This window comes from Nothobranchius furzeri, chromosome 5 (genome assembly GCF_043380555.1).
Source record: "Nothobranchius furzeri strain GRZ-AD chromosome 5, NfurGRZ-RIMD1, whole genome shotgun sequence".
Classification (NCBI taxonomy): Eukaryota; Metazoa; Chordata; class Actinopteri; order Cyprinodontiformes; family Nothobranchiidae; genus Nothobranchius; species Nothobranchius furzeri.
The window spans coordinates 50,743,225-50,767,709 of NC_091745.1; the positions used below are offsets into that span (position 1 = coordinate 50,743,225).

At 40.8% G+C, this 24,485-nt stretch overlaps 1 protein-coding gene across 1 annotated transcript; it reads left to right on the forward strand.

Annotated features, from left to right (window-relative positions):
* Positions 1–320: 320 nt before the first annotated feature.
* atp6v1c1a (ATPase H+ transporting V1 subunit C1a) lies at positions 321–23,769 on the forward strand. The gene is made up of 13 exons (XM_015949302.3): positions 321–465; positions 897–1,036; positions 1,531–1,598; positions 3,137–3,222; positions 7,000–7,094; positions 7,228–7,319; positions 7,476–7,574; positions 7,658–7,726; positions 7,802–7,894; positions 8,001–8,094; positions 14,406–14,503; positions 18,532–18,658; positions 23,166–23,769. The coding sequence occupies exons 2-13, from the start codon at positions 905–907 to the stop codon at positions 23,262–23,264; spliced, it is 1,152 nt and encodes a 383-aa protein (XP_015804788.1). The 5' UTR covers positions 321–465; positions 897–904; the 3' UTR covers positions 23,265–23,769.
* The last annotated feature ends 716 nt before the right edge of the window (positions 23,770–24,485 follow it).

The following is a 24,485-nucleotide window of genomic DNA, read 5'->3' on the forward strand; positions in this document are numbered from 1 at the left end:
ACTGAGACAATATAATGAGTAGGAACACAAGACTAATGTGACATGACACCAGACAGAGATTCAAAATGAGCAAATGGTGAAACCCTAACCCTAACCTAACCCTGACGCTTCTCAATCACAATGTGGTTCCTAATGAAAGTCTAAATTGTAACACTGAAGTTAACTAGAGGGAAACGGTAAGTTATTCACAAAGTACCCACGTGAGTTCTGTATATTTTAGGATACCTGGGTGTTTTACTCCGCTCAGAAGTCCTTGAACCTGAGTGGTTATTCCAGCTGCACTACCTATACCCACCTGCCAGTGTCGCTGTTGGGTTCGGCCGCGGCTCAGGTCAGGTGACTTTGATGCTGCTGACAGCAGACCTCACGATTTACTCTGAACGGTAACCATGAAGATTGTTGAGCTATAGACGTATTACAAGGAGATATTATTTCGCAAGTAACACCCACGTTTTTATCACACAGGTGAGTGATATTGCGAACCAGTTAGAATTACCACTTGTGTTGTTGCTGTTAGCAAAGCTAGCTAGGTGGCTAGCTGGAGCTAATCCCTGCTGGATGCTGCTTGACCTTTAACATCCTCTTTTTATTCTGGCCATCGTTTCTTCGCCACACCGTTGGATAAAGAGTAGCTGCATTAGCTAGCTGTTTTGGGTGAAATTATTTGGTGAGGATCAAACAGAAAGGGAAGACCTTCAAAGTGAATGGACTCCTAGTTAGCATCTCTGAGAGTACTAAATGCTGCAGTTTATGCTTCAGTCTGACAGTTTCAAAGTGTTACAGAAAAGTATCGTGTTTTCATTGCGGTTTTGACTGGTGTTTTGTTAAAAGTTGTGATTAATAATGAATTCATAAATACAAGTCTTAATAAAATGTCCCTTTCTGTTTTCTGAAAGCTGTCAGCATGTCTGAGTTTTGGTTGATTTCTGCTCCGGGAGAGAAGACCTGCCAGCAGACTTGGGACAAAATGATGGCAGCCACCACCCGCACCAACAACCTCTCTACCAACCATAAATTTGGCATCCCAGACCTCAAGGTTAGAAAGCATCGCAACACTTTGCTGTTGACGTTTTGTGCTCCATGAAAGAGCCATTCCACCTATCATTTATTTATAAAAGCACACAATTTTATTTCTATCTCATTTCAAGAATATAGCCCGACCACTTTCAGTTGTACTTACTACATGTATTTTCAAGACCACTCACCATGTGGTCACGGTCAAAAATAAACTGATGGTCCACGTGGAAGGCAGTCTTCACACACATTGGTTACCTGAATGCTGAAAGCTTTGAACCTTAAATCAGCTCAGTTGGACAAGTCCGGTTAGCCGTTTATGTTGCTTTAACGTGGGTTGGGATGTCCTCCTGGAACACTTGATGATATTTCAATGAGGCACCATGCAAAACACACAGGGCCACCTGATTGTTACTGATTAAATCACAGATGTCTGTGTTCAAACTCAGCCCTGCAGACCCCATTTAAAAATGAGCCAAGCCCCAGAACCAATTTGTTTTGTCTGTCTAAAACCAGGTTGGAACACTTGATGTCTTGGTGGGACTGTCGGACGAACTGGCCAAATTAGATTCCTTTGTTGAAGGGTATGTACACTGACTTCCATTCGCAATCTTTTTCGTTAACCATGAATCAGAAATCTCAGCACCGCTGACCCTCTGATGCTGCTAGCTTAGTTTTCTTTAACCTCCTTTCTGACTTTCAGGAATTGCACAGGGACTTGAGTTCAGTCAGCAGGCTAAACTTAGCAATTGTCAGTTTGGTGACACATCAGCAGTTCTTTCTTTAGTCCTATTTATGCTGCGTGACTTATGCAATGTGAGTACAATATTTTGGAAATATTGACACCTAAAACTCACACACAGCGACAACTGCCTGAGCTATGCTTAGCTTTCTCTGTGAATATGTCCACTACGATGAGAGAACCTGTTGTTTTTATGTTTTTGTAAGTACATAAGTGGGAGAAAATGCTAGCTTACACGTGTTTGTGATTATACTACATTATTTATAAGTTTGTTTGTTTGTTTATTTTTTATTTCAAACATTAACATTTAAAAAATAAAGTAAATAACATAATTTATAACAATCGACATTGTTTGAAATGGAGGTAGGTGGAAGAATGCACTTTTAAGTTAAATGCATTAAATTGATAACTTTCTTCAGATAAGAACATTAGCCTCATTAGAAAACTAATTTGAATTTAAACATAAGTGTCTTAAGAAGCTTTCAGCCATCTAATGTGACCTGGCTTCAGTTTTCACGGATGCTTTGACATGTTTCTGAGCAATGTTGTTAAAAACTATGACCTCTGAAGTCAGACGTATTATAAATAGCCTTGTCAAGAATTAACATTCATAGAAATGTGTGAACCCGTTTTATGCCTTTGCCTGTTTGTGTCATATTTGATGGCATCAGGCTGCAGTTGCAGGTTGGGCTTCTGCAGCCTGCAGCTCATGGGGGGCACCTTACAGTGCTGTGAAAAACTATTTTCTCCCTTACTGTTTTTGCTTATTTTAATCTCACTTAAAAGTTTCAGACCTGGAATCTGCAATTTCAATACCAGACAAAGATACCTTGAGTGAATCCAAAATCAATTTATGAATTGGAAAAAACAGCCTAGACTCCTTGCTCCGCTTGTTAAATCATGAATTAAGTGTGATTCATTCCATTGTTTGGAGAGCCTTATTCTGTCCCACCAGTCACTGCCAGACCTGATTACTGCCAGAAACTTGGAGTCAAGAAAAATTTCAGGATGAGCTGTCTGACATTGTCTGTTCTTAAATGAACAAAAAGACCCAAAACAGCAAGGACCAGGACCACCGACTGTAACTGATGGAACCAACTCTGCTCTCTAGCAGAACATGGAGAACATCTGATCCTTGACCTTAACCAGCTGTTCATGCTTGAAAACTCTCTGATGTGGTGATCTGATGATCATCCTGAAATCACTTGAAAATTAGGTTTTGTATATTTAGTCAGGTTACCGTTGTCTAATATCGAAATGTGACCTTTTAGGTGTGATTAAAAACAAAGATTTTATAAGATAATAAACAGAAAAAAATGGCTGTGAGAGGCCATTCATTTTTCACAGCAGTGCACATTAATGGTTCCTGTTTGTTGACAGTGTGGTGAAGAAGGTGGCCCAGTATATGGCCGATGTTCTGGAGGACAGTCGAGATAAAGTGCAGGAGAACCTGTTGGCCAATGGAGGTACAGTAGGAGTTTTCATGCTTTCTGACCTTATTAATACTTATTAAGAGGATTAATGGTGCAAAGTGGACTTGGACCATTTGAAATGTGTTTCTATTTAAGTAAAAGTTATAATTGGTTATACCCTTACTCGAAGATAACTGATGGAAGACCCCGTGGCAATCTTCTGCGCCTCTCGAGAGGGGGCTGGGGCTTTTCTGGTTACAGTCTCCCTGGGGTCCCTGTGCTCTCGGGCAGCTCCTGGATCTCTGGGACTTGGAGCTCCCTCCGTCTCCTGCACATCTTTGGGGGCAGATCTGTGGCCCCTCACACTCTTTATTGGATGCTCCCATAGAGAAACCTTACATACAATGGTGTGAAAAACTATTTGCCCCCTTCCTGATTTCTTATTCTTTTGCATGTTTGTCACACAAAATGTTTCTGATCATCAAACACATTTAACAGTTACTCAAAGATAACACAAGTAAACACAAAATTCAGTTTTGAAATGATGGTTTTTATTATTTAGGGAGAGAACAAAATCCAAACCTACATTGCCCTGTGTGAAAAAGTAATTGCCCCCTGAACCTAATAACTGGTTGGGCCTCCCTTAGCAGCGATAACTGCAATCAAGCGTTTGCGATAACTTGCTACGAGTCTTTTGCAGCGCTCTGGAGGAATTTTGGCCCACTCATCTTTGCAGAATTGTTGTAATTCAGCTTTATTTGAGGGTTTTCTAGCATGAACCGCCTTTTTAAGGTCATGCCATAGCATCCCAATAGGATTCAGGTCAGGACTTTGACTAGGCCACTCCAAAGTCTTCATTTGGTGTTCTTCAGCCATTCAGAGGTGGATTTGCTGGTGTGTTTTGGGTCATTGTCCTGCTGCAGCACCCAAGATCACTTCAGCTTTAGTTGACGAACAGATGGCCGGACATTCTCCTTCAGGATGTTTTGGTAGACAGTAGAATTCATGGTTCCATTTATCACAGCAAGCCTTCCAGTTCCTGAAGCAGCAAAACAACCCCAGACCATCACACTACCACCACCATATTTTACTGCTGGTATGATGTTCTTTGTCTGAAATGCTGTGGTACTTCTACGCCAGATGTAACGGGACATTTGCCTTCCAAAAAGTTCAACTTTTGTCTCATCAGTCCACAAGGTATTTTCCCAAAAGTCTTGGCAATCATTGAGATGTTTCTTAGCAAAACTGAGACGAGCCCTAATGTTCTTTTTGCTTAACAGTGGTTTGCGTCTTGGAAATCTGCCATGCAGGCCATTTTTGCCCAGTCTCTTTCTTATGGTGGAGTCGTGAACACTGACCTTAACTGAGGAAAGTGAGGCCTGCAGTTCTTTAGAAGTTGTCCTGGGGTCTTTTGTGACTTCTCGGATGAGTTGTCTCTGCGCTCTTGGGGTAATTTTGGTCGGCCGCCCACTCCTGGGAATTGAATTTCTTTGGATCTTGGCATGATGTCTAGCTTTTGAGGTGCTTTTGGTCTACTTCTCTGTGTCAGGCAGCTAATATTTAAGTGATTTCTTGACTGAAACAGGTGTGGCAGTAATCAGGCTTGGGGGTGGCAACAGAAATTGAGCTCAGGTGTGAAACACCACAGTTGGGTTATTTTTTAACAAGGGGGGCAATTACTTTTTCACACAGGGCAATGTAGGTTTGGATTTTGTTCTCTCCCTAAATAATAAAAACCATAATTTCAAAACTGCTTTTTGTGTTTACTTGTGTTATCTTTGACTAATGGTTAAACGTGTTTGATGATCAGAAACATTTTGTGTGACAAACATGCAAAAGAATAAGAAATCAGGAAAGGGGCAAATAGTGTTTCACACCACTGTACAAGCGCGTGTACACACACAGGTGCTCACATGGTGCTGTCATAAGTATGGACTTGGGCATGTTCAACACATGTCAAGGCTGTGGTTGGCACTAAATGCACTGAGTTATTGTTGTGTGATTGTTCAGTAAAACAATGTTTGATTTTATACTTCCTCATCAGGTTGACGCGGGATAGCTTACTGTTTTTGTATTGTTGTGTGTCCTTTTTTTTTGTTTGTTTTTTCTCTTTCTGCAGGTGCAGACCCCTGTTTGTCATTGATTGTTTATTTTTGTGGAAACCCTCCCCAACCTTCCTTTTGTCTCTCCCTTTCTCTTTCACCTCTGTCTCAGTGTCTGGTCAGAATTATAAATCATTCAGAAGACAATAACAATAAAGTTTTAAGTATCAGGCGTGACATTAAAACCAGAAGCTTTGATGCTCCACCTGAGAGTAAATCTGTAAGGCTTGTCACCAGCATTCAGACATCAATTCTGTTTGCTTCACAGCCAGACAGAACACGAGAAGGAAAAAAAAAAAAAGGAAATGTTGTAAAGATCTGGGAAATCTGACTTGGCAAGTTTAAACTTTTCCTTATGTTTGCCTTGAGATGTACTGAGAAGCATCCTGTCCGCTCATTGGTCAGTCAATGAAATCTCCGCTGATTGGTTCTTGTCTGAGCAACAGCAATGAAAAGTAGAAATTTTTCAACTTTCTGGGATCATGTCGCTGACTTGCCTGTGCATGATACATGCACAAGCGCAAATTTTCACATGCACATTTTCACGTCGCTTAGCAGGAGTGATACCCACGATTATCACTTTGTCGTGCATGTCTCATGGAAAATGAATAGAGGAGAGTCGATGTTGCCTGCTGTGGGTCGAGCCCATACGACAACCTTACTCGTCGCTATGTCAAAGCTGTCATCATGATCGCTACGGCTTCACTAAAACCAAAAATGTATTTCATACATAGGCATGAGTGACGACACGCCCACAGTTGCTCTGCTTCTCTGTCACTCAACAGAGAGAAGTAGAAAAGCCTCTTACTCGATATACTGCGATACAGCAACACTCTTGAACTAAAAGTCGCTAGTTTTGGCCCTTTGGAGAAATAAATCCTTACTTGGGTCTAACAAATTGGTAAATCTAGCAACAAAGACAGATGGAAACACTGGGAAGCAAAACTTTTCTAAGGGAATATGCAATCTGATTGGTTCGTAGCGTCTCACGCTGTGCCTGCTGGATGCAGAAATGAAAGCAGGCTGCCCAATATTGCCCGTTGAAGGCAGCTGAAAACAGACATTCCCACATTTATCCACAAGGAACGAAAAACATTTTCCAGGACAACTCAACTGTTTCCAGGAAATGTAACTTTTTTGCCCATTTTCCATTTGTTTTCCATGACTGGAAAATTGGTCTATCATTTTCCAGATTTTCCAGGATTCGTGAGAACCCTTACCATACCATATTTATTTATAAAGCACCATTTCAAAATAGCATGGCAGCTAACCAAAGTGCTGTACATAAAAAAGCCAAATGCTTGAACAAGAAACACAATAAGAACAGGCAAAATACATAAGAACAAAGCATAATAAATAGTCAGAGATGAAAATTCCTACTAAAACAATAAAATAGGAGAACAGTTAACAGCACTATAAAAAATAAAATAATGCGACTAATGATAAAAACATTTCAAATGGCACAAAGGAAACGAAATAAGCTACCAGATGGTACGTACGAGGTGCCAAAAGTGTGCAACTGAATCATAAAAACAGAATAAAAAAATTAAATCCGGTGCTAGATGTTCATGAAAAGTGTCACAGAGGGAAGGCAATGCTAAAGGAGTGCGTTTTCAGGGCCGACTTGAAACTGCTAACAGAGGGAGCCAGAACCATGCTTCTCCCCTCTTTGAATAGCATCATCTGATCAGAGAACTTCCTGACACGTGTTCTATTATCTGTTTTCCAGTTGATCTTGTCACTTACATCACAAGATTTCAGTGGGACATGGCAAAATACCCAATAAAACAGTCTCTTAAAAACATCTCTGAAATCATCTCAAAGGTAAATCTGTCAGGGGAATTTAATAAAGCAACATACTCAGCCTTTCTGTCTGTCAGCATCTTCTTGTTTTCTATCTCATGAGGTTCATCACAGTTCTCAGACAATGTCATAACCAGTTTTTGTGGCTTTTCAGCAAGTAACCCAGATTGATAATGACCTGAAGGGCAGAGCATCGGCCTATAATAACCTCAAGGGAAACCTGCAGAACTTAGAAAGAAAGAACGCGTAAGTGGAGTGGGGGTGGGGGAGAAGTCTGTGATGGATAGGTTGTGTGATTACAGCTTATTTTAATGCCATGTGTTGGTACCATGATAGTCCAGTTTCTGGCTTATTCTTGCCATTTTCAGAATGTGTCATTGTAACACTGCTGTGTACCACCAGGGGGAGCCTGCTGACCAGGAGTCTGGCTGGCATTGTAAAAAAAGATGATTTTGTACTTGATTCAGAGTACCTCATCACTATGCTGGTGGTCGTACCAAAGTGAGTGTAAATGATCCCTTCTGTCTCACTAAATATGCCAACTTTAACAATCTGCTGAATTCTGTGATGTTCTGCTCTTTCAGAACAAATTATACAGACTGGCAGAAAACCTATGAAACGTTGGCCGAGATGGTGGTTCCTCGCTCTTCACAGTATGTTACACACTTGGATAAATAAAGGAAATGATGAAGCTGAACTTTTGATTTATCGCTCATCTGTCCTTGCAGTCTGCTGTTTGAGGACCTTGACAGCGGGCTGTTCAGCGTCACTCTGTTCAGGAAAGCCATCGATGATTTCAAACATAAAGCCAGAGAGAGCAAGTAGGATAAAAAGACTTTCTGTTGGATCTCAGAAGTCATTAAAATACCTTCAGTTAAATATGCAGGTGTGTTTGGGATCCCATGAAGCTGATTTGTGTTCTTTTAGGTTCACGGTGAGAGAGTTTCAGTACAATGAAGAGGAGATGAAGGCTGATAAGGAGGAGATGACCCGGCTGTCCACAGATAAGAAGAAGCAGTTTGTAAGTGAACCAAACGCAGAGGAAGTTCTTTAACCCTCTCAGGCTCAGAATAAGTTTTGATAAAAGGACGAACAACTAAGTCCTTCAGGGGTACTTCTGAGTTAAAAAATGCTCATGAAATACGTATGTGGAGTAACCAGGTAGGTAGGTTTTAACATTGCAAATCTGCAACGCCTGCCTCCAGAGGATTAAGTTTTGTGTCAATAGATCAGCATATTTCTGGAAGAAGTTTGTGTTCATGTTTATTTACTCTGTGTTGGGTTTGGATATAAAGTCACACTTTGTGTGTGCTCACTAGTTTTATTTAATTTTTTTAGTATAAATCCGGCCTTTAAGGCTATTTAACTCATTCACTGCCAGTGACGACCAAAGTCGTCATTTGCATTTTTATACTGTGTGGGCATTGGAACGAGCCGCCGCACCGTGAGAACAAACATCACAGCTCTAAAGCCGATCTTCATCCGCGTACGTCACATGTCATGTGATCAGGAAGCACAAAATCCATGTGTTAGATCGTTTAGGGCCGCTGCTGTAAAAAAAAAAGTGAGGCACGAACCGGAAAAGCTTCTGCCGATCACAATTTAACAACAGGTTATGAAAGAACGGATAACGCTCAAAACACATGGATTCTTCCTGATTGTAAGAGGTGAGTCTCTGCTTTGTTTAGTTAGTTTTGGCGTCAACATCATCCTAGGGCGCAACATTCTGTGACTCTAAAAAAACCCAATAAAAATGCTGAAAAACGCTGGCTGCGAAGGGCTTTTCTGGTCAGGAAATGGCTGGCAGTGAATGAGTTAAAAAAACTGTTCCACATAGAAGGTTTGAAACAGGTGTGCATTTTTTATTATTAAACAAGGTTCTTTTTGCTTCGGACATGAAGGTGTTTCGAGTTACCTTTTACATGTTTCGACCGTCGTCTGCGGTCTGCATAAGAAATGTCACAGGTGTTTGTGTGACGCGTCTTTATCAGCTGTTCTTCTGGCGGGCGTAACCAACCCGGATCTGTCAGATCTGCCGGGTTGGTCGCGCCCGCCTCTGCTGGCTGGTCTTTGGAGAAGGGAATCCCAGGTGCAAGACGGCTGATAGGCCCCCTCGTCTCTTTTCGTGCTTCAATGTTCCCGTTTCCTTATTTCTATTGCCTCCTTGACCCAACGTTTGAACCGGTTGTTCTCCGCGTTGATAATTTTCCCTTGATCCCAGTCCAAGATGTGATTATTTCGTTTGCAGTGATCTGAGATGGCTGACTTGAGGGTTTGCTCCTCTGCTTTTTTCTTTGTTGTCCTTGTGAGTCTTTCTGTTGTTTCCTTCTCGCATTCCTTCTGGTGCTCTTTTCTTCTTATGTCATATGTTCTGCCGTTTCCTCTATGTATGTGTTATTGCACAACATGCATGGTATTTCGTAGATTACATTGCATTTCTTGTCCGGTTCTATTTTGTCCTCGGGGTGTACTAATAGCTGTCTGAGTTTCATGTGAGGTTTGACGGTTGTGTTGATTTGCCGTTTTTTCATGGCCCTTTGTATACGTTCTGTGACTCCCCGGATATATGGAATTGTGATGGTGTGCGTGTGGTCTGGTCCTTGTTTTCTTCCCGTTTGCGATCTGTTTCCTCTGTAATGAAGCTGGTCCATTTGTACGATGTTCTGACTACTGATAGTTTGTGTGCCGTTGGGTGTTCAGATGTCCAAAGCAGATATTGGTCTGTATGTGTGGGTTTTCTATATATTGTGATTTTTATGCTGCCGTCGTCTATGTGGTGAATGTTCATGTCTAAAAACGCTATTGTTTTGTTTGTTTCCTCATCATGTGTGAATTTTATGTTTCCTGTGTTGTCGACCGTTTTCCGGTGGTCTGTGAGTTGTTGTGTGTGTCCAGTTTTTATTATTTACAAGATGGCGTCCAGTCCACGTATCTTCTCCAGAACATGGGTCTGATGTGGTTAGGTGCTGTGTTAAATGGCCTGTTCTTCCAAATCCTCCATGAAGAACTCGTTCATTATGGCTGAGAGCGGGTCTCCCATGGCAAAACCTTCTTTTTGTCTGCATATTTTATTTTTGTACTGAAAATATGTGACGAGGGGGCCTATCAGCAGTCTCGCGCCTGGTATTCCCTTCTCCAAAGACCAGCCAGCGGAGGTGGGCGTGACAACCCGGCGGATCTGACACCAGAAGAACAGCTTATGAAGACGTGTCACACAAACACCTGTGACACTTCTGAAGTAGACCGCAGACGACAGTCGAAACATGTAAAAGGTAACTCGAAACACCTTAATGTCCGAAGCAAAAAGAACCTCGTTTAATATTTAAAAGGAGGACATAATGAACATTGTAAAGCAGGTGTGCATTTTCCTTTTATTACAGTTCCTGGTATTATTAAAGGTGCATTATGTAGAGAAAAAAAAAGTAAAAATTACATCCTGTGGTAAAATGTGGTTACTGCAACCACTTCAAGCGACCCTGGAAATTTTTGCCAGCCGTCGTCACAATTACAATTGTCAGTGCGGCAGTATTAGCTTGCAGGAGACACGGCAACCCCACACTCACTGATAGTAAACCGTAGTTACTTCCCTCCTTCCTTTGTTTTGAAAGGAGATTAACTGACAATCCCCGCAGCCAGCAGGATGTGAAATATGTTTCAGTATAACCCTCCTTCCTAAATGCAGGGTGTCCGCGGGGTTTTAAAAAGTATTAAAAAGTGATAAATAAAAATAGTCAAATTTAAGGCCATTAAAAGTGTTAAATTTGGTCTCAGAGGTATTATTTTTTCCAAGTTAGGTATTATTTTTTTCAGACTATCAGGTGTCGTATTCTGAACATCGACATAGAAATATATTCCGAATGAAATGTTTTGAACGATTATAAAAATAAAACAAGCCGATTATTTGCTCCTCCCACTTGAGCTGCCCTGTTACAAATGAAGCGCTCCGTTGCCAACTTAGCGACTTTGATGCTATTTCTAGCAGCTTTTCAGACCCCCTTCTTGACTTTTTAAATCTTAAAAGTACCTAGCGAACACCTCAGAAACATCTCTGGTAACCCTTAGCTACTTTCTGGATTACTGTCGTCGACATTTCCTGCTGCAGGTTAGCTAAACACTCCGCCTGCGCTCCGGACCGTTCTTCAGGACATTAGGAAAGGGAATGATGTAGTGATGTGTCGGTCGCTAAAGAAACGGCTCTCAGAGTCGGCTCCCTGTTGGAGTAACCAGAGTGAGTGACACACACCGTACCTGCGGGCTCCTGAGCAACTAAAAACAGCTAAATGTGCGCGTGCGGCGCGCTAAACACACGTGCAGCTTGCCCCTGATTGCTGTGAGACCGGGTTGGGGGTGGGGGGTGCAGCTGTGGTTGGGACAATTATTACATTAACTGATGGACCTGTAAATAAATAGTTTATAAATAAGGTAGAAATAAGTTCCTCAATCCTCACGCTGATAACTAATAACTAATCTCTCTGAGGACACGGTGCTAGTGCACGCTCCTACAGCACATTGACATGGCTAAATAAATGTTATGCAACATTTTGTGAACATCAATTTATTTGCATTTATTTGTTATAAATGCCACTGTATAATTCTTGCTGTCAGTATTTGCAAGATATTGGTATTTGGGTCTGTACTGGTTAGACTTAAATGAGTTAAACCAAGGTCTATAGCCCTTGGGTTATAAACTATGAGCTATGAGTATATTGATCTTTTTATACTGGGAATCAGTTCTTTTAGTGATCATCTTGTTTCTTGTTTATTTTTGCCCTGATTGTGCCCTGAGCAGTTTTATGACTGAATAAAAAAAAAATAAAAAAAAATCTACATAAATTGAAAAATCGTCTTAAATAATCGAGATCTCAATTTCAGTCACAATAATCGTGATTATTGTTTTTGCCGTAATCGAGCAGCCCTGCTTTAGCATATCCCTTCACATTATGATGACGTCATATTCAGTGGTTGTTCTGCATCATTTCAGGCCCCGTGGTCAACTGTCTGAACCGCTGAACAGAAGTGCCTGGCTTATTTTCTAAGTAAAATAAATATGCGCAATACGTTGTCAACATCAGTGAGTCTCTAAGTCTATTCTTTTTGTATGTTATACAGGTGCTGGCCAGTAAATTAGAATATCATCAAAAGGTTGAAAATATTTCAGTAATTCCATTCAAAACGTGAAACTTGTACATTATATTCATGCAATGCACACAGACCAATGTATTTCCAATGTTCATTACATTTAAATTTGATATTCATAAGTGACAACTAATGAAAACTCCAAATTTGGTATCTCAAAAAATTAGAATATTCTGAAAAGGCTGAATATAGAAGACACCTGCTGCCACTCTAATCAGCTGATTTACCCAAAACACCTGCAAAGGCCTTTAAAAGGTCCCTCAGTCTTGTTTTGAAGGCACCACAATCATGGGGAAGACTTCTGACTTAACAGCTGTCCAAAAGACAATCATTGACACCTTGCACAAGGAGGGCAAGACACAAAAGGTGATTGCTAAAGAAGCTGGCTGTTCGCAGAGCTCTGTGTCCAAGCACATTAACAGACAGGCGAAGGGACGGAAAAAATGTGGTAGAAAAAAGTGTACAAGCTCTAGGGATAACCGCACCCTGCAGAGAATTGTGACGACAAACCCATTCAAAAATGTGGGGGAGATCCACAAAGAGTGGACTGCAGCTGGAGTCAGCGCTTCAAGAACCACCACGAGGAGACTCATGAAAGACATGGGATTCAGGTGTCGCATTCCGTGTGTCAAGCCACTCCTGAACAAGAAACAGCGCAAGAAGCGTCTCGCCTGGGCCAAGGACAAAAAGGACTGGACTGATGCTGAGTGGTCCAAAGTTATGTTTTCTGATGAAAGCAAGTTCTGCATTTCCTTTGGAAATCAAGGACCCAGAGTCTGGAGGAAGAGCGGAGAAGCACAGAATCCACGTTGCATGAGGTCCAGTGTAAAGTTTCCACCGTCAGTGATGGTGTGGGGTGCCATGTCATCTGCCGGTGTTGGCCCACTCTGTTTCCTGAGGTCCAGGGTCAATGCAGCCGTCTACCAGGAAGTTTTAGAGCACTTCATGCTTCCTGCTGCTGACCAACTTTATGGGGATGCAGACTTCACCTTTCAACAGGACTTGGCACCTGCACACAGTGCCAAAACCACCAGCACCTGGTTCAAGGACCATGGTATCCCTGTCCTTGATTGGCCAGCAAACTCGCCTGACCTTAACCCCATAGAAAATCTATGGGGTATTGTGAAGCGGAGGATGCAATACGCTAGACCCAACAATGCAGAGGAGCTGAAGACGACTATCAGAGCAACCTGGGCTCTCATAACACCTGAGCAGTGCCACAGACTGATCGAGTCCATGCCACGCCGCATTACTGCAGTTATTGAGGCAAAAGGAGCCCCGACTAAGTATTGAGTGCTATACATGCACATTCTTTTCATGTTCATTCTTTTCAGTTGGCCAACATTAGAGAAACAAACATTTTTTCATTGGCCTTTAGAATATTCTAATTTTCTGAGATACCAGATTTGATGTTTTCATTGGTTGTCATCTATAAATATCAAAATTAAACGTAATAAACATCGGAAATACATTGGTCTGTGTGCATTGCATGAATATAATGTACAAGTTTCACGTTTTGAATGGAATTACTGAAATATTTTCAACCTTTTGATGATATTCTAATTTACTGGCCAGCACCTGTATATGTTAAAATATGTGTAAATAGGTCGCTGATTAACACTTGCAATTTAGTGTTGTGATGGTTTTAAAAAAATTCTGAAGGTAGTAAAAAAAGTATTAAAAAGTAGTAAATTTTACTTAAGGATTGCTGTATATACCCTGTAAATGACTGAAACATGAGACTCTTTTGGGATTTTCTCATTATAAAATTCTCACTATATTCTTACATACTGCACCTTTTAAGGACCAATTTAATATTTATTATGTTTAGTGAGGAATGGGCTTGGGTCATCATACAATAAAAACCTAGTTTTGGTAAATGGCCTGTATTTGGATAGCGCCTTCTTATGGTTCTACAACCCCCCAAGGCACTTCACAACACAGTCATTCACACACACATTCACATGCTGGTGGGGATAAGCTATGATTTAGCCACAGCTGCCCTGCGGCGCACTGACAGAGGCGAGGCCTGCCGAACACTGGTGCCACCAGTCCCTACGACCACCATCAGCATTCAAGACGGGTTAAGTGTCTTTTCCAAGGACAGAACAGTGTCCTTAGTCGGAGGAATTGTCTCTTTACATTTAGCATAATTTAATCATAAATAATTATTTCTTGTCCCTTTACTTTCTGCAGGGGCCACTGGTTCGATGGCTGAAGGTGAACTTCAGTGAAGCTTTTATCGCCTGGATTCACATTAAAGCACTAAGGGTCTTTGTTGAGTCTGTTCTAAGGTACTGGTTAGACAAAATTCAATTCAATTCCAGTCTATTTATGTAGCGCCAAATCACAACAAGAGTCGTCTCAAGGCACTTCACATAGTAAACATTCCAATACAGGTCAGTTTGTTAAGCCAGTCAGTAACAAGTTTCCTATATAAGGAACCCAGCAAATTGCATCGAGTCACTGACTAGTGTCAGAGTCTTTACAGCAATCCTCATACTAAGCAAGCATGCAGCGACATGGAGAGTAAAACTCCCTTTTAACAGGAAGAAACCTCCAGAAGATCCTGGCTCAGTATAAGCAGCCATCCACCATGACTCACTGGGGATCGAGAAGACGGAGCTCGCGCGCGCGCACACGCACACACACACACACTCACCAAGTAATTTTTCTATGGTTACATTGTGATTTCTTAGTAAATATTCTATTTGGTGAGAGATAAACTTTATTGTGTTTATCCTAGTGAAGCTAGTAAACTAGTAGTAGCACATTCAATGTCAAAGAGAGTAAAATGTTATTGTAAGGAGAGGGAGAATGTTTTAAGTTGTTAGCAGCAGTGTGCTGGCCGATAGCCCCCTCCATAAGGCCACCACAGGTCAGCAAAACATCATTGTAGCTTCATCTGCGGAGAAAAACACTTAAGAGAAAAAATAAAGTTTACAGCTAAAATAGCAGGAAATAATACAGTTAAAGAGCAGATTGTAGAAGAAAGTAGTCGAGTGTGGAACGTGGTCAGTATGTCCTCCAGCAGTCTAAGCCTATAGCAGCATAACTACAGAGATAACTCTGGATAACCTAGCCTTTTAGATGGAGGCAGGGCAAGAGAGAGCCGTCTTTACCGACTGCACACTCAACCTCTCTCTACTCCCCACTTGTCCAGATCTGGGTTAACATCAGATTTTAACCATAGGCCCTATCAAATAAAAATGTTTTAAGCCTAGTCTTAAACGTAGACAAGGTGTCTACAAGGACAAAACAGTCCTCTCCATCTGTTTGTAGCAATCAGATCTGAAGAAGAAGAAACAGATCTTTATATAGTGCCTCTAAAGATGAAAATCTCGATGCGCTTAACAAGACCAAAAAAAAAAAAAAAAGATGGTGTCGTTCAATGGCACAGTGACTAAACATGTAGCAAGAAGGTTTTGGGTTTGCGTCCCGGCCTGGGGTCTTTTTGCATGGAGTTTGCATATTCTCTCTGTGCATGTGTAGGTTCTCACCGAGTACTTTGGCTTCCTCCCACAGTCCAAAAACAGTCTGACTGTCAAGTTAATTGGTCTGTTTAAATTTAACTTAGGTGTGAGTGGGTTACGGTTAAGGTTAGGACTGGCAATGAACTGCCAGTTGCGATCGACTGCAGTGTTTTCCTTACATAGGCTCAGGCGTAGCGCTGCGCCACGGCTGAAATTTCAGCACCATGTCTATGAGACCCCCTGCCCCCCCCCCCCCCACACACACACACACACAGACACACACACACAGACGCATGGAAAGGAAGCGCTCCGTAGACAATGACATCATCCACAACTCTAATGGACAACGCACGGCATTTCTCAAAAGTCCTGGTCTGGATCCCACCAATTTTGATGATCTTCTTCCAATATCTAAATTACCATTTATCTCCAAAATTCTTGAAAAAAAGTTGTTGCTTTTCAGCTTCACTCTTACCTCAATTTTCATAGCCTCTATGAACAATTCTAATCTGGTTTCAGACAACTACATAGCACAGAGACAGCAATGGTAAAAATCACTAATTATCTACTAATAGCAGCAGACTCAGGCCTTCTCTCCATTCTTGTTCTAGTAGATCTCAGTGCCGCATTCAATACGAACTCTAATAACATACTTCTCAAAAGATTAGCATCTATCGGCACTAGTCACATCCCACTAGCCTCGTTTACCTTATAACTTATCTGATCATACTCAGTTCATTCAACTTCAGTCTCATTTTTCTGCTTCATTCCCGATTTCTGCAGGAGTTCCCCAAGGCTTTGTTTTGGGGCCCCTCTTATTTATCATCTTCTATCTGCTTCCCCTTGGTTACATTTTCCGCAAATACAACAATAATTTTCACTGTTATGCTGACGACACCCAGCTGTACATTTCCTCTGATCCAAATTCACCCCTTCCACCGATCTCCCTCTCTGTCTATTAGAGATTAGATCTTGGATCTCGTAATCTATTTAACTAAACGGCAATAAAATGGAACTCCTACTCATTGGCACTGCTTTGGTTTTAAACAATGCTCCCAATCTCTCTATCAATATTGACAACTGCACGGTTCACCCATCTCTACAGGTAAAACGTCTTGGTGTCATACTAGATGGTACACTTTTATTCAAATCACATATTAACCAGGTTACTTGGGCCGCATATTTCCATCTACGCAATATCAACAGATTCCGTCCTTTTCTCACGCCTCATGCTGCTGCAATCCTCGTTCATAGCCTCATCACTTATCGCATCGACTATTGTAACTCCCTTCTATTTGGTCTCCCAGCTAAATCCCTTCATTATCTCGAACTTCTCCAGAACTCTGCAACATGCATCATTACTGGTACCCCCTCAAGAAATCACATCACTCCTATTCTTAAAAAACTACTCTGGTTACCAAAAGAAATCAGAATCAAATACATGATCTTAATACTAATATTTAAATCTATCCATAACATGGTTCCACAAAAAATACAATCAATGATGAACAAGAGTCTGCTTCTAGACCTGCAGAAGGAGAAAAAAAGGAAAGAAAAGGCACACACAATTCAACAGGAGCAAACTATCACTGCGTCAACCTGATGAGAAAATATAAAATCAATATTGTTTTACTGAACAATCACGATAATAAATCACAGTGCATTAAGTGCCAACCACAGCCTTGAGACGTGTTGAACATGCCTATGTCCATACTTATGAGAGCACCATGTGAGCAACTGTGTGCGTTCCCACGCTTGTATATGTAAGGTTTCTCTATAGGAGCGACCAATAGAGTGTGAGGGGCTACAGATCTGCCCCCTAAAGATGCGTAGGAGATGGAAGGAGCTCCAAGTCTCAGAGATCCAGGTGCTGCCCCAGAGTGCAGGGATCCCAGGGAGACTGCGACCAGAAAAACCCCTGCCCCCCTCGAGAGGCGCAGAGGATTGCCCCGGGTGGGCTACAACCAGCAGCCGGCAGAGGTCCGGGGGATATCGGCGGCAAGCCCACAGGCCCGCCCGCAGCCTCCCACCCCCAAGCCGGCCGAGCCCGGAACCCAGCGACCCAGGACCCAGGGGCGACCAGCTCTGCCGGGGACCCAACAGAGCCCAGGGACTCAGATCCCACCAGGCAGCCACCGGGATTAATCAGGCAGACGCCAAAAATCTTAAACACCCTGACCCGGGAGCCGCGAACACTCAGGCAGACCAAGACAACACACTCCACACCTAGTGTGGCAGGGGGAGGGGAGATGAAGATGTATAGCAGCAAAAGAAGTCTCAGGAGAGGGAGGAGTCAAAAGGCCCCACCTGACATATACAGTCATAAACAAACACAGTCACACACTCCCTCATGCTAACATATACACATACAACCTAAGACATAAAAATTGCACTCCAGACACCCACTCATGCTCCCCATATACACCCTATCCACTCTGGTCCCTGTACTGCTGCACAAAGGTACAATCATCTTTCGACCCTTTCTGCTCATGAGCAGCAAAGCGACTCACCACGCCAGATCCCCATCCTATCCTCCAGCCCCGGGAAGCCAAGTGACAACAAGTTACCAAAAGAATGACCGCAATGAGTTTGTCATCATAAGACGCACTACATAAGAAAGCTGCATGAGTTTCTGCTCGTTAAACAACAATAGACATCTATACCTAATAAGCTCTACCCTCCCATCTTCCACTTAGTTGTGACAAAGCTCCTTGGATGAGAAGCGGAACGTTTTTAGGAAACCAAAAAAAGTCCAGTCCTTCATTTGAAACCTTTTGTATCACCATGACCTGGATGAATGAGAATCTTCACCAGCATTTATAAAAAGCCTTTTCTTCTTTTTTATTCAGGTATGGGCTCCCAGTGAACTTTCAGGCAATGCTGCTGCAGCCAAACAAGAAGACCATGAAGAAGCTGAGGGAGGTGCTCGATGATCTGTACAAACATCTGGACAGCGGCGCAGCAGCCATTATTGATGTGAGTGTTTAGCTAACACTATGAAACAACATAGAGTTCTGATAGCAGCGTGACATTCACTTCTCAGTAGAGTCTGTGGTGGAGGAGAATCATTGTGTAAGTCATTAGTATAGACCAGGAGGGATATGTGCCAGTTCCGGCCTGGCACCCTCCAGTGCTGCCTCTTGATCCACTATGATGTGTCTAACATTGGTCCTCCAGCATGTTTTAGAGTTTCCCTGCTCCAACACACCTGACACTGGGACAGACTTGAGCCATGGCATACCAAACGTGGTAATGTCTGTTATAAATACAGATAGGGCCGCTTCATTCTAGAAAAATATGTGTCATCCCAGTAATTGTATTAATACTGAAATCAGCTGTTTAAACTGTTATGGGAAAAACTCTTCAGTTAAAACTTTAACAAAACTTCAATAAGAATATTTTTCCACTCATCTTGTCTGTTTTGCCCTTGTTCTGCCAGGTATACTTGCCCTAACTTAAAAAACAACACACCAGAATGTTAATCCAGTCTTCAGATGAGGTGGAGTGCAGTCATGTGGATGTATTTCAAAGTGAGAAACATGCATTTATTATCACTCAGATTAGTACTCCAACGTAAAGGGATTGGTGCACCCTCCACTACCCATCATGGTGTTTTTACTTGCAGTGGGAACAAAAATACAGATGAATATTCAATTTAAAACAATCTTAAATTATTCAGATGAAAATGTTAAAAAAAATTTTTTTACTGCATATAAAATATTATATAAAAACATATTTGCTTTTGTCTGGGGGCCAAAATCGGTTTCTGGAGTATTTCCCAGTTGAAACTCTTGATGTTACACAAATGTTAGTTTTGGATCAGATTCAGTTTCTGCATCATCAGAGTCAATGAACCTTTAAAACTAGAACAGAGAAACAATCGTTTAGTCTTTCTGTTCTTTGTGATAATGCGAAAAAGCCGTGAGAAACACACTTTAGCATTTCTCCTGTTGCCATATTTGATTACTGCAATTTTTACTTTGTTTAAATTATCAGAATTTAATCACAGGAATGAAGTGAGGGAATCATTGTTCCTCAAATCCAATACAAGAAGGAAAAAGAAAATAAACATAAATATCTAATTAATAAATATTTAGCCAGGAAGAATTTTTGGAAGTCCAAGTGTTCAGTAGGTACGTGTGTTCATTAAGCCTTTACAGGGCCAATATTTATAGGGGTGCACGTTGCTGTTCGACCCGCAACATGCAACCCAACAAATGCTACATAAAACAACCAGCTTGGTGGTGGGAAGTGTGTGTTCACCCTAACGTTACCTGAAAAATCATGATTTTCATTTTGGGTGTGTTAGTTTTGCGTGTGTTCATTACGTGTGTATTCATTGAGTGTATTCATTACATGCATAATTAACAAACACAAAAGGAACACACCCAAACTGAAAATGCTTCCAGAATGACAAACTAATTGGATCTGTTGTCATAACAGTAAAAAAAAATTAGAAATAAAACTATTAGAATTGTTGTGACAACACATCCAATATCTGTGTAATCCCTGAAGCATCTTTAGAAATTAATGGATGTGTGATTTTTACCAAAAATCTTTAACTGGCAAAAAATGAAAAAATATATAAAAGGAGAAAAAACTTTAAATATAACTAACAATGTCAGACCAAAGTTCACTGAGGGCAACGCGCAATAATGAACAATGGAGTTTTTGGTAAACAAGTAATAACTGTTCCTAGATTCTCAAAGTTAAAACAACTTTCTCTTAAGACCAGTATGTTTTGCATCTTTAATGTTCCCCTTCCTCCTACCTGAATAATTATAAGAAATGTTTTGTTTTCCAACTTTTGTTTTTCTTACCATGCCATACTATTTTCTTTAAACCGCACATTTAAAATACAGCATGAGAGCTGAACAAAGTGCCTTACACAAGGTTGGAAACAAGCCGAAGATAACATTTAAATAAAATAAGATAAAATCGGACAACAAAATTCAGGAACAAGTGATTAAAAAACAATTCAATATGATTAATCAAATCAACTATAAGATTAATTAAAACACAACGATAAAAACAGTAGCTCAAAACCAGTAAAAGCAAGCATAAAATAAATCATTATCTAAAAGCCAAGTCATAAAAGTGAGTCTTCAGTCTAGACTTGAAAATGAGACCATTGAAGACTCTTGTATGATGAGAGGTAGTGCATTCAAAAGGTGAGGAGCAACGTACACAAAAGCCTGCTCCCCTCTTGCCTTTAGATCATTTTGGCCACACTTTATAGCGTGACGACTGCAAATGAATTATGACCAATAAGATGGGATGATTCCATATAAATTTAAAATGTCAATCTGATTGATCTTTGAATGTTTAGTCAGAAGATTATAGTTACTTTTACTTGCTCAGGGACCATAAACACACTTCGTATTGATTTAGACAGTCAAGTATATAGTTAAAAAGGAACTTTATTCTTTTCTAAACTAATGATTATACATGGCAAGATATGAATAATGAGATTGATGGAGTGGATATGCGGTGATGGTATGTGATGTGTAGGTTTCATTTAAACATCTTGTTCATTAGGGTTGGGCATCGAGCATCGATTGGAACCGGTTCCAACTGTTAGTTTTTCCCGGAATCGTTCAAAGTTTTTTTTTTCGATTCCTAGTTCCTAGAATGCCGACGGAAGAGAAATCCGTGGCTGATCTCCGTGAAAAATAAATGAGATCTGCAAATTGTGATCAACGCTTTTCAGAGCTGATAACACCCGCTGTCTGTGTGCAGCACCGAGTCCCCCCTCCCGGCACGCAGCAGCCAAATATAAACAAACGCGTCTGCCGAACGTTTACTCTGTAATGTAAACTTTAACTCCTGCAGCAAAAAATGCGCCATAGAGGAAACTTGTTATAATACGTCAACATGGTGGATTTACTAGAAGCTTTAAAGAACAAACTCTGTATGGTGTGAGGTGAGCTTGTCTCACTGCAGAAACAAAAACACACACGGAGCGTCAGCAGTCAGACACAGCCGCGTGAGCGTCAGAAGGCTGAACAATAACCTGTAGAATAAATAGTCATCATGCTAGAGAAGCTTCTCTGTGGTGGACCACACCAGCTTCTGCCACAATAAATAATTATAATAATAATGAATAAAATTTTTTATTTTCAAACTAGTTCTGTTGAGAGATTTAATGTTTAAAACCTGTTAGATTGTTAGTGACAGCAGCTAAGTTAAAGTTTCACTTTCTGTTCTGACTGAACGGCTGCAACAGCAGATAGGAAAACAGCTGGACGTTTTGCTGATATGTTGGAGACATTTAGCCTCTCATTCCAGAGGCTTCTTCCAGACTTTAGTTGTGGTCAGAAACAAACTGGTTGTGCTGCAAGTCTTTTTCTTTTTTTCTCCAAAACATGTTTTTGTCTAAATGAAGGTGATGTTGTTGTTCATAGAATAAAAATTAAAAAGTTGAAGTTAAGATTATTTCATCAAATAGGACCTGTGGTTAGCTGGCTCATGTAAAACATGTCATGTCTTGAAAGAATCGGAATCGGGAATCGATAGGAACCGGAATCGAAACAAGGAATTAGAATTGGAATCGGAATCATCCAAAATCAAACGATGCCCAACCCTATTGTTCATTCAACCATATGATTAATTAACTTATAAGTTGTAAAGCCTTGTAAGATTCGTGTAGGTTCACTTTTATTCCGAGTGAAGAATCCAGCAGTCTGACTTTTAGCAGAGAGATGAGGCTTTTGCGGGAGACCTTGACAGTTTATTTATGTCTGTGTTGAAGAACAATAAGTGAGCAAAAGGTTGATTTGTGCATCTTGATCCTCCAGCTGGTGTAACCTTGACTTTACAGCTCTGGCTTGTATGAAAGGTTATGCTGTGTCAATTTGATGGTGAAAATTGACCGTTTTGATTCATTACACAGAGCAGTAAGCGGTCAGTTGATGTTAGAGACCACTCTGGCACATATGGTGTAAGGAGTTCTGACAGATGCAGGGGTGCTAGGCCATTTAACGCCTTTTGGACAAATAAAATGTTAAAACAAACCCTAAAAGTCACAGGAAACCAGTGTGAATGTTCCAAAACTGGGGTAATGTGACAGCGTCTGTTTGTGTTTGGTAAAAACCTATCTGCAGCATTGTGCACAGGAGCACCAATGAGTAGTGAGTTCGCATAATCCAGGCGAGAAGTTAAATAAGTGTGTATCATGGACGCCAAATAGGGATGTTTCAGTACTGGTTTGAGGCGTATGAGGTAGCGCAGTTGGAAGAAACATGATTTAACAACTGTGCAAATCTGCAGTACCATTGGAAAATCTTAATCTTAATTCTTGTGTTTTTTTAATCTCTGGGGCCACCATAAATATGGGCAGTTGACTTAGCCTTGTCTTATTTTATATCTGTAAAGATGATGAAATGTTAGATTTTTATTATTCAAATATTTAGTGTAAATCTCCTTGTTAGATTTGCAACTGATTACACATTCTTACTCTGCTGTGTTGGGCTCTCTTGTCCAGTCTGCGATGGACATCCCTGGCCTGAACCTGAGCCAGCAGGAGTATTACCCCTACGTCTACTACAAGATTGACTGCAACCTGTTGGACTTCAAGGTTTAGTTATGCTCCCTCTGTCCACCCTCTTGCTGAGTGTTGATAACATTTTTCCTGGATCTTCTCTCTCCAGCTGCTGCATGTTCATTTCTTGTGATGAAAAGCTTCTGCCACCTTTACAATCAGGAAACAAGAAATAATTTTTTCTTTGTGATTTTGTTTCAAGTGTATATAAATTATTTAGCAGGATAAGTGATTAGCTGTTTTTTGTTTTGAAGTCAAGAAAGACATAATACAGATCTGTATATTTACCATGTCATTCCACATGTGCTGGTGTGTATTTATAGCATCACCTGTTTTGATGCTCAGATATTTGCGTTGCAGGTGGGAACTTTCAGCACCGTTCCCATGGTAACCAACCCTGCTATGTGTTTCAGAGACTGGATAAGTCTCGCAGATGTTGTAAATGTTATCAGTGTATGTTGTTTAATGTTGTCTCTGCTGTCAAAAAGATCTATATCTGAGTATTGTAAAAGCCACTGATTGAATAAATGTAATTTAAATCATTTTACATGTGAGTTTATATTTGAATGAAAACGACTTGCTTTGTATCAAACCCTGATGTGCAGGCACAAGGTATTGCAGGGATCTCAAATTAAATTTAATTACTTATTCAAAACTTTACGACTTAAAAAAAATTGACTATGACATTGCACCTGTAAGGAAGTCATATTTTGTGATTTGAACAGAAATAAATTAATTTAGCTAATAAAGACCAAGTTTTGTGAGAAACAATTTTGTACATGTCTGAAATGGGAACAGTCACTTGAGTTTCACACATAAGCTAACCGAAAATAGTCCATAATCCCTATATATATTTCCTATGCATCCTATATATATTATTTCCTCCACATTTGAGTAGAGGGTGTGTCCATATTCGTCCACAACGCAATTATCCTTCTGGCTTGCAAAAGTCCAAAGTCGATAAGCACTGTCTGAGTTACAGAAAGGTTTTCCAGGTATATGCCCAGTATACAAAGCTTAGCACACAATGGAACTGTCTTTCCAACTATAACACTTACACGTCCAGTTGCATTCCTCCAAAAGTATTGTATCTTTATGCATTCTCATAGGCAATGGATTAAACTACCTTCATCCATTCTGCATTTTACACAGACATAGTAGGGAATATATGGTTTAGCCTGTTAAGTGTAAGATATGTGTGCATCAGCCATTTATATTGTAGCAACCTAGACATAATATTGATAGATTGAGTCTTCATTTCCT